General features: G+C 39.8%; 3 protein-coding genes across 8 annotated transcripts in view; 1 reads left to right on the forward strand and 2 right to left on the reverse strand.

Annotated features, from left to right (window-relative positions):
• The window catches only part of TMEM116 (transmembrane protein 116), an 87,114-nt gene that overhangs the window by 69,171 nt on the left and 964 nt on the right, over nucleotides 1–16,979 (forward strand). The window lies entirely within an intron of this gene.
• Nucleotides 6,625–10,359, reverse strand: LOC308644824 (disintegrin and metalloproteinase domain-containing protein 1a-like). 2 transcript variants are annotated; one of them, XM_081286518.1, is made up of 2 exons: nucleotides 10,317–10,359; nucleotides 6,625–9,776 (listed from the first exon to the last, which is right to left on the reverse strand). In XM_081286518.1, the coding sequence occupies exon 2, from the start codon at nucleotides 9,761–9,763 to the stop codon at nucleotides 7,046–7,048; it is 2,718 nt and encodes a 905-aa protein (XP_081142644.1). In that variant the 5' UTR covers nucleotides 9,764–9,776; nucleotides 10,317–10,359; the 3' UTR covers nucleotides 6,625–7,045. The 2 variants fall into 2 exon arrangements, with proteins under 2 accessions (XP_081142644.1, XP_081142645.1); XM_081286519.1 differs by lacking the exon at nucleotides 10,317–10,359 and having other exon boundaries at nucleotides 6,625–9,517; nucleotides 9,643–9,778.
• The window catches only part of MAPKAPK5 (MAPK activated protein kinase 5), a 35,455-nt gene continuing 33,282 nt past the window's right edge, over nucleotides 14,807–16,979 (reverse strand). For all 5 annotated transcript variants that reach the window (XM_081283414.1, XM_081283411.1, XM_081283410.1 and 2 more), the window contains 2 exons: nucleotides 16,873–16,977; nucleotides 14,807–15,008 (listed from right to left, as the gene is read on the reverse strand). In XM_081283414.1, coding sequence (XP_081139540.1) covers nucleotides 14,914–15,008; nucleotides 16,873–16,977 — 200 coding nt within the window. In that variant the 3' untranslated portion in view covers nucleotides 14,807–14,913. The remainder of the gene's footprint in view (nucleotides 15,009–16,872; nucleotides 16,978–16,979) is intronic.

The raw sequence follows: 16,979 nt of genomic DNA on the forward strand, positions 1-16,979 counted from the left end.
CTATGGACTGACATATCAACAACATTTAAAAGTCCATCTGTGATCTCACATTTAGAAGAACTCCTCTGTCTCCTGGGTTATTGGGGGACCAAAGTGAAAGGTCAGAACAGTGAATGACTTCTGCAGTTATCTGAGTGGGAACCGAGGGTGACTCACATTGCAATGAAGGGTTGGGATGCTGCTGAGAAGCCACATTCTGTGTGCTGAAGATCCTGCCATGAGGACTTCCAGGTATATTAGATTGGTAGTGTTAAGACTCTTCTACAAACACTTTCTTCTCTTGATTGTCAGGGCAGAGCTCTCCCTTGGTGGTATTCCTACCACATCAAACCCTCCTTCTCTGACCTCTCCTCTGAATCTTCCTCATCTTGGCAACATAAACACATGGAATGTCCCAGGGCCTAAGTTTTTTTTTTTAAATAGTTTTTTTGAGGTAAAATTAAAGTATAGTTAAATGCACATATTTGAAGCATTCAGTTTGATCAGTTTTGACATGTTTTGACACGTGTAATCAGTACAATCAATATAAAAACCATTTTCATTACTTTGTAAACATATAGAAGTGGTGTTTTTATAACTTTATTAATTAATTTATTCATTTATATTTATGTGGTGCTGAGGATTGAACTCAGTGCCTCTCATGTGCAAGACAAGCACTTTGCCACTGAGCTACAATGCAGCCCTGCATTTCCATTACTTTTTTAAAATTTGAAATTATGCAGACTGTATTTCTTGCATATTTTATTACATTAGAAATCAATCACCTTAAGATATATAAAGCCCCACCTCCACATGTCAACTACTTCAAAATTAAATGGCACACTTAATAAATATCTCAAAGGTCAAGGAAGAAACTACAAGAAAAGTAAATAAAAAGTGCTTTGAACTATGTAATAATAAAAGCTTAAAATATCAGAATCTCTGGGATGAAAAAGTACTCAGATGAACATTTATAACTTGAAGTACTTGTATCAAGAAAGAAGCGAGATTAACAATCAAATTATTTTCAAATTAGGTAGTAGGAAGGAAAAAATAAGAGTAGGAGCAGAAATATATGAAATAGAGAAGAAATAATACAGTTAAAAGTTGATAAAATCAAGTCTAATCAAGAAAAGAAGAATACCAAAATTAATGTAATGGAAAGGAGCTATCAAAATAACCCTACAGATGCTAAAAATATATTAAGGTAATATTACAATTGTATGCCAACATATGTGATAGCTTACGTAACATTGTATTATAGAAGGATCTGTGTGCTTCTGAGAAGAAAGTGTATTCAGTCATTGATGGATGAAATATTCTGTAAATGTCTCTAAAGTCTAAATTATCAATTGCATTTTTTTAGTACAATAGCTTCTTTATTTAGTTTTTGTTTGGAGGATCTATCCAATGTTGACAGAGGCATGTTAAAGTTACTTAGTATTATTGCATGGTGGTCTATTTGTTTCTTGAAATTGAGAAGGATTTATTTGATGTATAGAGATGCTCCATTATTTGGGGCATAAATACTTACGATTGTTATGTCTTGTTGATGTATAGTTCCCTGAAGCAGTATGAAATTTCCTTCTGTCACTTCTGATTAACTTTGGCTTAAAGTCCATTTTTACTTTTATTTCTCATTTCTTCATGAAATGTTTTATTGAGAATGTTTTGTAGTGTAGTTTTTCTAGTTGTGAATTATTTTAACTTTTGTTTATCGTGGAAGGTTTTTATTCATCACCATCAATTCTGAAGCTTAATTGTGCTGGATATAGTATTCATGGCTGGCATTCATTTTCTTTCAGAGCTTGGTATATATTTTTCCAAGAAATTTTAGCTCTGAGGGTTGGGGTTGAGAAATCAGCTGAGATCCAGATTGGTCTAGATCCAGATTGATATTACTTGCTGTTTTTCTCTGGCAGCCTTTAAAATTCTATTCTTATTCTGTATGTGCCTTAGTGTGGGTCTGTTGTAATTTTATATATTCGGGCTCCTGTAAGTCTCTTGTATTTGATTTTCCATTTTATTCTGTAGGTTTGGGATATTTTCTGACATTATTTTGTTGAAAAGATTGTGCAGTCCTTTGGTTTCTATCTCTAAGCCTTCATCTATCCCAGTAAATCTTAATTTGGTCTTTCCATGTTATCCCATATTTCTTGGAAATTCTATTCGTAGTCTCTTAATATCTTTTCTCCAGAATCAACTTTTTTCAAGATTATATATTTTGTTTCCATTGCCTGAAATTCTGTATTCCAAGTGATCTTGTATTCTTGGTGATGCTTTCCATTGAATTCTTTAATTTGGCTTATTGATTCCTTCATTTTGAGGATTTCTGCTTGATTTTTTTTCAGACGCTCTCTTTGTTGAAGTGATCTTTTGGGCTGGGGATGTGGCTCAAGCGGTAGCGCACTCGCCTGGCATGCGTGCGGCCCGGGTTCATCCTCAGCACCACATACCAACAAAGATGTTGTGTCCGCCGAGAACTAAAAAATAAATATTAAAAATTCTCTCTCTCTCCTCTCTCACTCTCTCTTTTAAAAAAAAAAAAGAAGTGATCTTTTTTTTAATGCCATTAACAATTCACCTTTTTAAGTTGTTGATGAATCTTTTTATTTATTTATATGTGATGCTAAGAATTGAACCCAGTGCCTCACACATGCTAGACACTCTACCACTGAGCTACAACTCCAGCCCTTGGAGTGATCTTTCACTTCCTGTATTTTCTTTCTGATTTCACTCTTTACCTCGTTCTTTACTTCACAGATCAGTTTGACTATGTACATTCTAAATTTCTTCTCTGATATTTCTTCAACAATGGTGTCGTTAGAGTCTGTTATTGAAGTATCTTGGTTTGTCCTTTGGGGCAATTTGTTCCCCTGCTTTTTCATGTTATTTGTATGTCTACACTTCTAGCAGTATGAATCTGAGGTAGTAGAGTTTCTACCCTGTGGACCTGTTGTGTCCCTGAAGGTTCCCAGTACCTCACTGTTTAGGGGGGAGACAAATAATAACAACCAATGCAAACAATATACAGCATTAAACCAAATGATTTCTACTATGACATCTACAATGTTAATTATCACAGTAAACAGAAATGATGTGATCAGTTATTGCCTACAATAAAAACAGCAAGTTTGCAAAAGGGTTTACAATTTCAAATGGTGGACAGGAAGAGAACTGAAGTGATATAGGATGTGATGATTATAAGGGAGGAGGAGGAGAAAAGATAGAAGTAAAAAATTAAAGGGAGGGTGAAAGAGAGAACAACAAAGACTGATTGTTAGTGGAAGAAAAGAAAGAGAAACAAGGGAAACGTGGGTAAGAAAAAATACATATATAAATAAAAATTTAAAAAGGAATAGAAAACAAAACTAAAATATACTAATCAAACATCCTACTCAAAAAAACTGATCCATGGCTTCAGAAATGCTAGAAAAAAATAACTGGCTTTAAAAATGGTAGAAATGAGAAAAAAATATGAGTATGTATAAATGTCCATGTACCATTAAGGTCACAATTAAACAGGGTAAAGGAAAAGGGGAAAAATATCTCAATGAAAGTTAAAAGTTTCTTTCCGTTGGAGTTCAAGATTCTCAGCAGTTTTAGGTGAGGTCGTCTGAAGTGTGATACCCCACCCTCCGGATTGCTGGGGTGAAAGAGGAAATCCTATAGGTGGAATTCCTGGAGGCAGGGTTAGGCTTAGGTGGGCTCCAGGTGGGACAGAAGAGGCTGGACACCTGAGGAACTTTCAGGAAGTTTATTAGCTGCAGTGTCCAAAGAGGGTGTCCCTAAAATTTCTCTGGGCCTCAAGTCCGGAAATTTGTTGAAGGTTTATATGACAAGTGTTTTTTTGTCACATTTTTTTAAGTTATCGATTTTACAAGTTTTATCACAAAAGCAAAACATCATCAAGTTTGCAGCCAAACTTAGCTTTTGTAAGACAGCAATTTAGTCCTCACAAAAAATTGGAAATCCTATCCAACATTGAATTTTTTACACAAATTTGTGCTGATGTTCTGTTATAAAGTTTTCTGACAAGAAGAGGAACTTACATGTCACAAAAATGGTGGGTCTGCTTAATTATGGTAAGGGTCTTCTGGGTGGAGGGTGTCTTATCTGCTTCATAGGGTCTTCACTGAATGCCAGTTGATCTGGAGATTTAAAATCATTGTACCTCTAGGGTCCAGTAATTGCTGGTCCATACTGGAAGACTGGCTCCCAGGTATCTCCCCTGGGTTCTACTCATGTGATAGAGGAGCCAATTGTTCGTCCCCTAAGTCACCTGCAGACCCTATGCTTCCTGGTTTTGGGTTCGGTCTCCAAATAGTCTCTCCCACCTCCACCCTTCCAAAGGCATGGCCAGATGCATCTCTCCCAGCTGATCCTGCAAGCAGCCAGTTAGGAGAGGGAGAAGTAGAGCCAGGTAGGTTTCCACAACCAGTTGTCCCCTGTGTAAACCTCTCTCCAAGTTTGATTTTCTTCTGGTCACTCAAGCACACTCTATGGCATGTGGTGTTTTTTCACTGGGTCTATATTTTAGGCCAAACTTGGGTTTGCCAGAAATTGGCTCCCTCAGCTGCCAGCCCCCATGCCACAGCTGAAAATCGTTCCTCCTTTTATCCTCCACAGACTGCCATACTGCTTTTTTCCCCACACAAGGATATTGTGCAGTGCCTTTCAATTAAGTCAGGCAATGGCCTGGATCTCTAAACACTCTGTACCCAGACAGGCCTCAGGTCTCCTAAAAATGTGGGTTCCTTTAATTCCCTTGTCCCTCCACTTGACTTGCAGAGGGACTGCTCTGGCTAGTGCTTCTGGTCTGGCCACTGTAGTGGCTCTGCCCCTGGGGATTTCTTCCTTATTTTATCATATACAACTTCCCAAGTCCCCGATCTGTTTTTGTTTGTTTGTTTGTTTGTTTTTTAAGAGAGCGCGCGAGAGAGAATTTTTTTTAATATTTTTCAGTCTTTCGGCAGACACAACATCTTTGTTTGTATGTGGTGCTGAGGATCGAACCTGGGCTGCACACATGCCAGGCAAGCACGCTACTGCTTGAGCCACATCCTCGCCTCCCCCCCCCCATCTGTTTTAAATGTCCAATTTTAAATTCCAATAAAGCCAACAAAGCACTCTCCCCCACCGCCCCTTTTTTTTTTTTTTTGGTTCGCCCACCTTGCTAAGAAGCTGTTTTATCTGCTTTCTTGGTTTCACTCCATGAAGAGTCCAGGAAAGCAATCTCCTCGATTCTGCCATCTTGAAACTTTCCAGTTCTCGGATCCCTTCTCTAGCTATACTTGCTCCCTTGGGTAGTGTCAGCCATCCCCATGCCTTGAAATATTGGGTATACTCAGCTCTCAGATACTCATCCTGGCTGATGGTTCTCCTGATTTTCAGGGAGCCCAGTCATCTCACTGCCTAGGAGACATGCCCACTTGGTGTTAGGCAGGCATCTCATTCTAAACATGTTTAGTACCTATGCTTTCCACACGCATCCCCATCTTAGTAATGCCACCTACATTCTTTCAGTTGTTTGGGGCAAAGCCACCAGAGTCAGCCTTCTCTGATGCCTTTCTCTCATTCTCTACATCTGCTCCATCAGCAAATCTCTAAAGCTCCACCTCACAGGCTCCTGGGATTCCAGGCTCTTCTCAACACCACCACTTCAGCCTCCTCCTACAAGCTCCCACTGCCACCTGCTTGGCAAATCATGAGAGTTGTTTAGGGTTCTCTGCTTCTACAGTTAATTGCCCACTTTAAAGACATTCTAATCCATAATGCCTACACAATGTAGTGAGTTCTTGATAGAAGTCAATATCCACTGGTAAGGTGGTTTTCAGGAGTCCCATAAGCTGGGTAATTAAGGATGTATTAAATGTCTTCCCCTCACTTTTTGATTAATAAAAGGCTCACAGTTCTGCAGAGATTGTAGTTTGGGTCTTATCTGGGGGAGGGGGATGCAGGTTCTACCACTTACTAACTTGTTCCACAGCAAGCTCTTATGTTTTTCCTTATGTACAAGATGGTGTTTTCACAGGGCAGTTAGGAAGATTAAGAAGTAAATGCAGTGTTTAACAGAGTGTTTGGCGAAGAAACAGTAATATTATAATATTATACTTGCTCTGTGCTTATTTTTCAGAGAAATAATCACATCAAAGCTGTCTTATATATAAAGATGTTCTTATCAGTATTTATCTGTATATAAAATATCAAATTTAAAAGAAAAACTAAGAAATCAAATGAAAAATTAAACACTTGAAATGTGAACTCAACACTGAAGGGGCTTCCTGAGTAAGTTGCCTTCCCTTCCCCAAACACTTGGCCTGGCTGAGTTAGACCTCCATGGGTCAGACCTTGCCATTCCAGGGAGCCCCAGTACAAAGGACCCCAAATTCTAGGCTACCTGGAGTCTAGAGTGCTGCTTCATCTGGGAAAAAAAAAAAAGCCTTTTATTCATTTAAAATCACCTCTATTATTTCATGAACGGAATCTGACAGGGCAAATTCGAATTTTCTAATCACAAATATAATATTCCTTACATAACAGTGGTTATGACTGTGATAAATAACCCAGAGATAGCAATGTAGGTTCAGATAATACATTGTCAACCAATTCAGATGGAAGATGGCATACCCTGAAGAACCATTTCAGTTGTCTCAAAATCAGCCCTATTGGTAAAAGACATTGATGGCAATGATCCATGAAAAGAGCTTAAATAAAACCGCTTCAGGTAACGTGTAAAAAGAAAAAAAATGGATTATCTCATGTGATTTCATATATGAAAATATAATAAATTTACTAAAATGAATATTGAAAGTGGAGAAATCCCTTCTCCCACATTAGTATAATACAGTCCTGTCAGAGCCAGTCGGTGCAGGTAATTCTCACTTCACTTTCGCTTCTGAGATTGTCGTCCCCACTCCATGCCTGGGGTGGTTTAACATATTTGGCTTCATCCTCCAGTAAATTTCTGCCTTTTCTTTTTTTTTTTTTCTGTCTTTTCTTTTTCATATCCTTCACCTGCTTCCTCTTTTGGTGCAGGCTTTTCTGGGGCTACTGGTGGTGGGGCCTACTCTGGTGGTACCTCCTCTGGTGCAGGTGGTGGGGCCTCCTCCGGGGCAGGTGGTGGGGCCTCCCCCGGGGCAGGTGGTGGGGCCTCCCCTGGGGCAGGTGGAGGAGGGGCCCCTTTGGGCGGTGGGGCCCCTTTGGGCGGTGGGGCCCCTTTGGGCGGTGGGGCCCCTTTGGGTGCTGGGACTATAGATGACTCTGAATCACGTGACAGCATTGACCGTATTTCAGACCAGAGGTAAGCAAGTAGCATTAGAGTACACAATAATGTGACAAGACCTATAGGGATAGCGATCATCAACATTTTAAGGCGTGCTTCATCATCATCAGTATTTCGGGTTTCTTTATAATTATCTTCGCGTTGTTTTAGGTACTTTGGCTTACCAGGAGGGCCACTGTCCATACTACCCCCAGTCCCTGGACGCCGACAGTCAGGAGGTGCAAAGCCATCTTCACAATGACAGTGCCTGAAATTGTTACACACTCCTTTTCCATAACATTGTTTCTCTGGTTCACAGTCATAATGGAGCACAGCTTGATCAATACAGGAGTGAGCACTGCAAACTTTGTTTGGAGCACAGTAAGTGCCATGGTGCACATCACCATCATCAAGGATGTCAGTAAGGTTATAGGCATCCATGGCCCAGCACCAGTCATTACCATGAGCAACCTGGATCAGTGTATGTTTGGGTCGGATTCTTGGCATGGTTGCAACACCTGTACATATAATTTTTCCACAAAATATATTTTCATCTGTACACCTAACGTATGCTGAGGTCGTTGAAGTACGACGGCCACAGTTTGCAAACCGACTTGGGTGCCTGTTCATTGAAATATAACATTCTTCTGGGGCAGATCGTGCAGGGTGACCATATATACTCAGGCACTGATTATCAGGGTTTCTACACTGCCCCCTGGTACAATAGTAAATTCTGTCACACAATGAGCCATCTTGTTTGTAGCTGTCCACAGGACATTTTTCAGATTGACCATCACAATACTCAGGGAGGTCACACTCATCTTGAGAAGGACGACATAAAGTGCCCTTCCCTTTGAGAAGACATCTATGGCAGCAGAGTCCATTACTACACTGAGCCCCCTCCTTCAGTTTACAAAGTGTGTCACAGCATGGGTGAGTGTCACATTTGTCTCCACAGTCACACTGCTCCGCCTCTTCAACCACACCATTACCACAACTAGCAGCCTCCCTCTTGCGGCTTCTGTGCCGTGGCTTGTTAAAGAGGCAGGCCCCTTTGTGTTCATGAAGGAAATGGTAGAAGTCGTCAGAGCTACAGTTGCTGAAGCCACTTTCTCTGGTGATGTTTTCATGCATGAGGCAAAAGTGCTTATCTTTACAAATGCAGGCCGCATGGTCGTGCTGAATACCCAGGTTGTGCCCGAGCTCGTGGACCATGAGCGCTGCAAACAGGAGGATGTCTTCGTGATGGAAGGATTCAACGGCCGCCGCAAAACTACCTGAACAGGCACCATTGAGAAATGCCTGGCCCATGTTCTCTCCAGGATGATGCCCAACGATCATGTGGGCAACATCATGCCTCACACGGTGTGAGAGCTTCTCTTGTCTCCAGCTGTTGAAATTCCTGAGTGTAACTTGCAGGTCCACTGGGACCTCTATGAGGTCCCCCTCGGTCCAGATCTCCATTCCAGCCAGCACCACCTCTGTGTTTATTCCCCTGGTGAAGACATTGGCCAGAGCAATGATGTCCACTACTCTCTGGACTGTCTCATTGATGTTACTGCCCCACATCTGGAACCGCTGGTTGTTGACAACGACAAACATCTCCACGTACTTGGTGCGTGACCACAAGTAGGACAGTGCCTGTAGTTGAAGAGGATTCCTGCTCCCTTGTTGCTGGCTGGTGGACACTGGTCTGTCTTGGGAAGTGACACCACAGGAGACTCGAGCTTGATGTGCCATGGTGTATAACACATGCTCAAACTGTTTGGAAGAGAGCATGGGCTTGATGCCGTAGGATGTGTCCTCCTTAATCAGGATGCCCCTGAGGCCCAAACAGGTGTTGACAGAAACAAAAGACCCTGGCACTCCTTCTATGTAGCCCTCATAGTGGCAGTCCTGTGAGATGGAAGGCGTTTCTTGCCCCAGGATGCCATTGTGGTAACTGTAGATGGGGAAGTTACTTACAGAATAGTCTCTTTTTACTTTGAGGCGAATCACTTGCTTTTGGCCCTGCATAAACAGCATGTATGATGCCTTTCCCACTGGGTCTTCATGCCCCTCCACTGTCAGACTCTTGGGGATGACTATTTCATAGAAAGAATAAGATACTGATCCCAGGTAACAGTACACGCTTGGCAAAAAAATGACCAACAGCATCAAGATCCCTAACCTGATACATGAATGTCCTGGCACTGGACCCAGCCTCAAGTTCCACTTCTGGGGAATCCAAATCAGAAAATTTATCTTCGCTTCTGTGAAGGCCACTTGATTTTTCTGTAGAGATGATAAGATGGAGGCAGAGTTTCTCAGTAATGCTGCCACTGACATGACCCAAATGATGATACACGGTCTGTGTGTCTCTGTGGCAGCTCTCCCTGACATGACTCTCAGAGACTTACATATCATCCCCACATCTGTGCTGGCTTCCTTTTGGGTGGTTTCCATCCAACTCTGAATCTTATTGCCTTCAGGGTGTATCTCTTTATTCTTGCTTCCCTCCTGGTCTTGGATGGTTTCCATAGCACAGGAAATCCTTTCAACAGAAACAGCTGTCATGTTCCTTGACTAAGTTTCTTTAACATTCGCGGAGAGATGAGCCACGCAGGCCTGTAAGATTCGGCCAGTACTATAAATCAGGCCAATTACCTTCCTTCACCTGAGACCACATTAGTACTGATATCCGTTAATCTGTTCATTCTTTGAAACCCAACATTCTGGCAGGAGACCGGGGGAGGGGACGGGGATTTCCTAGGGATCTCTGAGCAGGACAGAGTTGTCTTTTCCTCATTTCTGAATTATTGAGGGTACTCTTTCTCAATTCAGTCCTTTGCCTGTGACTCATTTTTCCTTTAATTCAAGAAAAAAAGTCCAAGTTTTCCCTCATTATCCTTCGTTCATAATAAATGAGTTTAGACATTTTATATTTGCTTATAAACAATTGTTCTCTACCCAGAGTTTCCTAAGGCACAAACATAAGGGTTAAGTGATCTTAGTTTCACCATTGAAGTATCTAAGGGACCAGTATCAAAGTTCAATTACTGAGCTGGGTGTGTGGCTCATTGATAGTGCTTACCTGGCCTGGCCTGGACCAGGGCCTGCGTTGAATCACTAGAGCTGCAAAAAAAAAAAAAAAAAAAAAAAAAGTTTAGGGTCTCAGGCTGTAGCTCAGTGGTAGAGCACTTGCCTAGCATGTGTGAGGCACTAGGTTCAATTCTCAGCACCACATAGAAATAAAAACAATAAAAGTACATCAACAACTAAAATATATGTCCATTTTAAAAAATTCAGTTTTTCTCTACCGATCCAATATAAAAATGTGTGGCAAAATAAAACTGTTTAATCATGTATCTAGTTACCCTGATCAAGAAAATAAAACAGGTGGGTACAGTGGCACATGCCTATAATCCCAGTGGCTCGGGAGGCTGAGGCAGGAGGATTACAAGTTCATAGCCAGCATCAGTAATTTAGTGAGGCCCTAAGCAACTCAGCAAGACCCTGTCTCTAAATAAATTACAAAAAAGGGCTGGGGATATGGCTCAGTGGTTGAATGCCCCTGGGTTCAACCCTGGTACCAAAAGAAATAAGTAAAATAGGTTAAGATTTCTAAAAAGTTCTTCACTTTATAACTTAAATTGAACTGTACAGTGTCTGTGAAAGTCCTTGGGTTGTTTTTGTTTGACAGAGTTTTTTAGTTGTTGATGGACCTTTATTTATCTGTGGTGCCAGAATCGAACCCAGTGCCTCACACATGCTAGGCAAGCGCTCTACCACTAAGCCACGACCCCAGCCCTTGGATTTGGTTTTTTTTTTTTTTGTATGTGGTGCTGAGGATTGAACCCGGGCCGCATGCATGCCAGGCGAGCGCGCTACCGATTGAGCCACATCTCCACCCCTGGATTTGGTTTTGATGTGAATTTTTTTCATTGGTGAGTTTAGCAGTAAAAATTTAAAAGGAAAGAGAAGCTCTGTTTACTTATTTTTGGCCCAGTCATTCATCCTCTATGCATTCTAAGATTAACTAAAATAAGATGTTTTTTATCTTGCATAAAATAATTTTATATTAAGTCAAATATTTATAGCATGAAACCTGTAAAATACAAGGTGTGACTATGGGTAACACTTGGCAATGAGGAAATGCTCTACTTCAGAATAGAATCATAATGGTACCAAAAGGTATCAGATATCACCATAGAGTATATGAACTCATTATCTATCTCCAATTAATAATACTTAATTTCACTGGGCATGGTGGCACACGCCCGTAGTCCCCATGGCTCAGGAGACTGAGACATGAGCAAAGTGCTAAACAACTCAGTGAGACCCTGTCTCTAAATAAAATACAAAAATAGGCCTGGGGATGTGACTCAGTGGTCAAGTGCCCCTGAATAGACAATCCCTGGTACCCAAAAACAAAAAACAGAAAATTTCTAACAGTTGATAAAATATTTCATTAGCATATAGCAAGAAAATTCATACTGTCACATCATAAATTCATTAGAAAATTTATAGCAATAAAAGTGAAATGATTTCTTTTCTTCTTATAGTTTATGTAAGAGCAAGTCCACTTCAAATTATAGAGTTTGGAAATAATACTTAAGATTTTAGGGTACTTCTCTTGTGTTATAACCAAAATAGGTAGGGATAATTTCCTACCTATTTTGTCATTTGATGGAATAAAAGAATCAAGAGTCAATCATGGAAGAACACTATACCTTTTAAATTTAAAAAATATATAACTAAAATGAAATATCCAGTTTTCCCAGCTCTCAGTAAATACACATGTACACACAAACTGATAGACAAGATCTGATTTAAATCTTTCAACTTCTTTCAACTTTCTTTGACCAACAATACCTGCTATTCTTTCAACTTGTTTTTCTCACCCAGATACAATATAAGCTCTTTTAATAAGAATTCCACTTTTCAAAAAGATAAATTTCTCACAGGCATTCTCCTATGATCATAAAATACATTAGCCAGAAAAACATAGGATGTTGTTCTACCTCAAGTCTAAAGGTAATTGAGTAATGGTCTTAATCAGCAGAGGGTCAGCAAGTCATGTGGGGGAAACTCTAGATTGTAAACTGCTGCTTTACAAGAACTGTTCCTACAATGTTAAGTGTCCACAGGTGGGTGTTAGTCTGTGAAATACAAGGAAGATATATGATTTCACTTTCAGTTATGTGTGGATTTTGTATCACCAGGAAACCTGATTTGTATGTTAAAACACAATTTACTACTGGCTTAGGAATATACAAACAAAACACTTTGAAGACCAAACAGTATTGAGTCTCTGGGGAGCCTACTGCTTTTTCAAGGGGCTCCAATCAGGGTAGGGCCCTCTTTTGTGTTACAACAGCTGGAGCACCCGCCAGGGTTTTATAGTCTTCCAGCATGGTGCTCATCTGGGACATGTCTGGAGTCAGACAGCTCTCATAATTCAATCTGAAGTGACTAAAACACAAGAAACTGAAGCTTAGACTAAAAAGAAGTATCATTTTGGATGCCATTTTACATCAAGACGTAAAGTTGACTACACTCTAAGGAAAAAGAAAAAAATCAGCCTGAGCCTTAAGAAGATACCCAAATAATAAAATTTGAGAAGTTAATGCTAGAAGGCTCTTTTAAAGAAAGCGCAACAGAGGTATTACTGTCTTCCTCTCCCCATGGAATACTGAACTCCTGCCTGCCCTCAGGTAGGAACACTAGAGGGGTTCAGATATCTCAGAAACAAGTGCATTTTCCCTCACTTCAAGAAATGATTGCATTTCGCTGAAAAACTAAATAAGCCCTTAATTCAACTCTCAGCTAAATTTTCTGGTAGTAAATAAAAATTTTGGTTTTCTCTGCTGCTTAACTGATCGATTTTGCTATCTTGAAAAGTACCCAGTTCTTTTTGCAAGGTTTTACTTAACCTTAAAAAATACATTGAATTACATATTCTTTAAGATAAAATTCAATCAGTGTAATAAAGAAATTCTTAAAAGATACTTTGGTGGGCTGGGGTTGTGGCTCACTGGTAGAGCAGGCGCCAAGCAGATGCGAGGCCCTGGGTTCCATCCTCAGCACCACATAAAAATAAAATTAAGGTATTGTGTCCAACTATAACTAAAAAATAAATATTAAAAAGAAAAGATACTTTGGTGTTTTTATCATACATTCCCCAAATCAGTTGCACTCTTAAGTGACACAATGACCAGATGTCATCCTGAAGGCATACTCAGCAAAATATAAGAGTCAGAAAATAAGTGAGCAGGCTGGGGTTGTGGCTCAGTGGTACAGTGCTTGCCTAGCAGCACATGTGAGGCACTGGGTTCAATTCTCAGCACCCTATAAAAAAATAAAGATATCTATCTACAACTGAAAATATTAAAAAAAAATTAAGTGAGCTTTGTGGGATTGATTTTGATTACAGAGAATAGCTGACAGGATAAAACAGAATAGCTGAGGGCCAGGGTTGTGGCTCAGCGGTAGAGTGCTCGCCTCACATGTGCGAGACCCTGGGTTCGGTCCTCAGCACTACATAAAAATAAATAAGTGAAATAAAGGTATTGTGTCCAACTACAACTAAAAAGTAAACATTAAAAAAAAAAAAAAAAACCTGAATAGTTGAGACTACTCATCCTCTTACCCTGTCCTGTGAGCTAGAATTTGTCTACAAGCTTTTCTATTTATTGACACAGATACCCACCAAAAAATGTTAAAAAAAAAAAAAAAAGGTTTGTGTCCATGTGCACAAAAGAAAACTAGGTGCACATCTATTTTTATTTTTCATTAAACAACTGCTATCTGATCCAGAATTATGCTTCCTGAAAATGAAGGGTACTGAAGAAAATAAATACAGCCCACAGGATGCCATCAAGAAATCCAGGCAGAAACATTAGAGAAAAATGGGCAGCTTTCAGAGGAAAAAGTGGATCATTTTAAAAGCTAATGTTAAAAGTCCAGTTTATATTATATACAATTTTCTCAGGAAAATCATCCCCAAATTGGGGCCAGAATAGGGAAAAGAATTAAGAAGTGACGGAGTAAGTAGAGGATGCGGGGGCAGGGAGGACCAAATGGGATCTCAGGGAAGGGTAAAGGGAAGCTTTGGTTACACATGTAAAGAATAAACCCCAAAATGAATTCCATTAGATTTAAGAAACACACCAATACCCTTTAAACAAATATGACAAAAAGGAACGGTGCCACTTTTCTCTGGGGAATTAGGAGCAAGAGAAATGAGAGCACAGTAGTTCCTTCCTCTTCCATGGCAGAGGCACCCAAGTGTGTGTTCTGTGACCTCCACCAGGCAGTCTGCAGTGATTGTGAGCTAATCTACTGATGGCACAGAAAGGTCAGTATAGTTGGTCCTTTATCTAACCCTGGCGTGTGGTTTCTTTTACTTTATTAGAAAGAAGATAATCTTGCTTGACTGACAGATACAATTCCACCTATCATCTTATAAATATAAGACCATATGTCCTAAAATAATAGTATGCCTCTAGAAACTGAGCTTTTCTAAAACAATAACTATACTATTAGTAAATCCCGTACATAAATCTATATAGCAATGTTAAGCAATGTGGAAATGAAATGATGATTTATTGATTTACATAAAAATTACTTTATACATTAAAGAATAATTTTTCAAATTGCTAAAAAAAAAAAAAAGTTTGAAGCTGTCATTATTGGGATTCATGGGAAGTGGTTTGTTCTTCTATCACTTGCTTCACAATTTCTGCCAGTTTTAGTCGATCTACTTTATCTGTGAATCCACGACCTGAAATCCAAGAAAGAATAAGGTCAGTTCTCACTCTGAGAGGAACCCAATAAGGTAGACCTTACGGTGCCAAGTTCACCCTGCCAATGGAGGAACTACCCCAACGCTAATGAAATGCAGTTCAAATCTCCCATTTTCAGGTGTTCACTAAGCAGTTCTATTAAATGGCAATAAAAATGCAGAGTTCACTATAACACAAAACCAAACCACAATGAGAGATCTCTATAACATATGTATGTCTGACAATAGACTAACATCCAGAAATTTATGAAGAATTCCAACACATATATAAAAAGCTACAACTTGGTAGAAAAGTGGACAAAGGACTTGGATAGGCATACTTCAAAAAATAAGAAATATAAATGGCCAATAAGCATTTAAAAAGTGCATAATTTCATCTGTCATCAGGGTAATGCCAAGTAAAACCACACTGCAATGCCATTATATACTAACCAGAATGTCTAACATAAAAGAGTATAGCAAGAGTTGGTATGAATATAGAATAACTAGTACTAGGGCTGGGGATATATATCTCTGTTGGTTGAGTGCTCGCCTTGCCTGCACTAGGATATGGGTTCTGTCCCCAGTACCACCAAAAAAAAAAAAAAAAAAAAAAAAAAAGAATAACTAGAACTGAATACCACAGTGGGAGGTCATAAATTCAAATAACCAATTCAGAAAACTGGTGGCATGTCTACCAAAAAAAAAAACAACAAAAAAAAAACAAACAGATGAATATATCCATGAACTAGCAACTCCAATCCTAAACATTTAAGAGAAATCAGTTTGCAATGCCCCCTTCCTTAATTACCAAAACCTAGTAATCATCCAAATATCCATTAACAGCAGAATGGACAAATACAGGATAAACATGTAATGAGTAACGAGATCATCTGTTGCTATACACAATGGGCATGGGACCCATAATATTGATTAAAAGAAGTCCACTTGCAAAAGAACAAGACTTGCCTGCGATTCTGATTTACATAAAACTAGGCAAAATTATTCTGAGGTGCTAGAAATCAGGACTGTAACTACCCTAGAGAGGGAGTGACTGGAAGACAGCACATGTTCCACGACGACCTGGCTGCTGGCTGGAGGAGTGTTTACTTTGTGACGATTCAATGGAAGTGCGCACTTCACATGTGATTACTTCTCTATACTGATGATGTAGTTCAAATAAAAATAAAAATCCTAGGGAAGCTCAGCTCTTCCCGGTATGGGAATGGCCAGGCCAGCACTTTAGATTTCCTATGGCAAGTTCAAGAAACAAGCCAGCAATGCAGTGAAAGAATTTGCTCCCTTCCCTGAGAATTCTGGAACTTATCCATAGTCTGCTAAACCCAAATGACAATATAAAAATTAGTTCAAAAAATGCTTATTAAGGAAGAACATTAAAAAAAAAAAAATGAATGACCCTCTCTACCTAGTTTGCCTGGGGAAAAAAAGATCAACCAGCAGCAGATCTGGCAAAGTCCTACTCTTCAGTGAAATGGCTCTTCTCTAAACTAAGCAGGGTGAACTTGCTGATCCTCTGTCCTCTTTTCCTCTTTCAATGAGTGCTGCTCCTTTGTGATCTGGTGATGTGGGAGGAATTCTGAGAACCAATTATTTTGTTTGTTTGTTTTTTGGGTGGTTTCCCCCCAGTCCTGCTCTTTTCCCCAGTGGTATATGATAGGGAATCAAAGGACCAGTTATGCCTGAGTACTTAACTGTACAGCTGACACCCCACCCTCAAAATTACACTCAGTCTCCAACTTCACTTCACAGAAAATAGATCCAGCTCAGGCCCAAATCACCCAACATGTTCTAAACAAAATCACTTCTATATATTCCCAAGCAAAGGAGTGGCTGTGGTCCCTACCATTCCAGCTGAAGCTCTGCAGAGTGTCCCTCAGGAGTTTGCATTCCCGATTATACTTCCAGGCCTCCTGCATTACTTCGTTCAGCTTCTCATCTTCATTCTCTCCT

The sequence above is a fragment of the Spermophilus citellus genome (genome assembly GCF_964194105.1).
Source record: "Spermophilus citellus genome assembly, chromosome: 3".
NCBI lineage: Eukaryota > Metazoa > Chordata > Mammalia > Rodentia > Sciuridae > Spermophilus > Spermophilus citellus.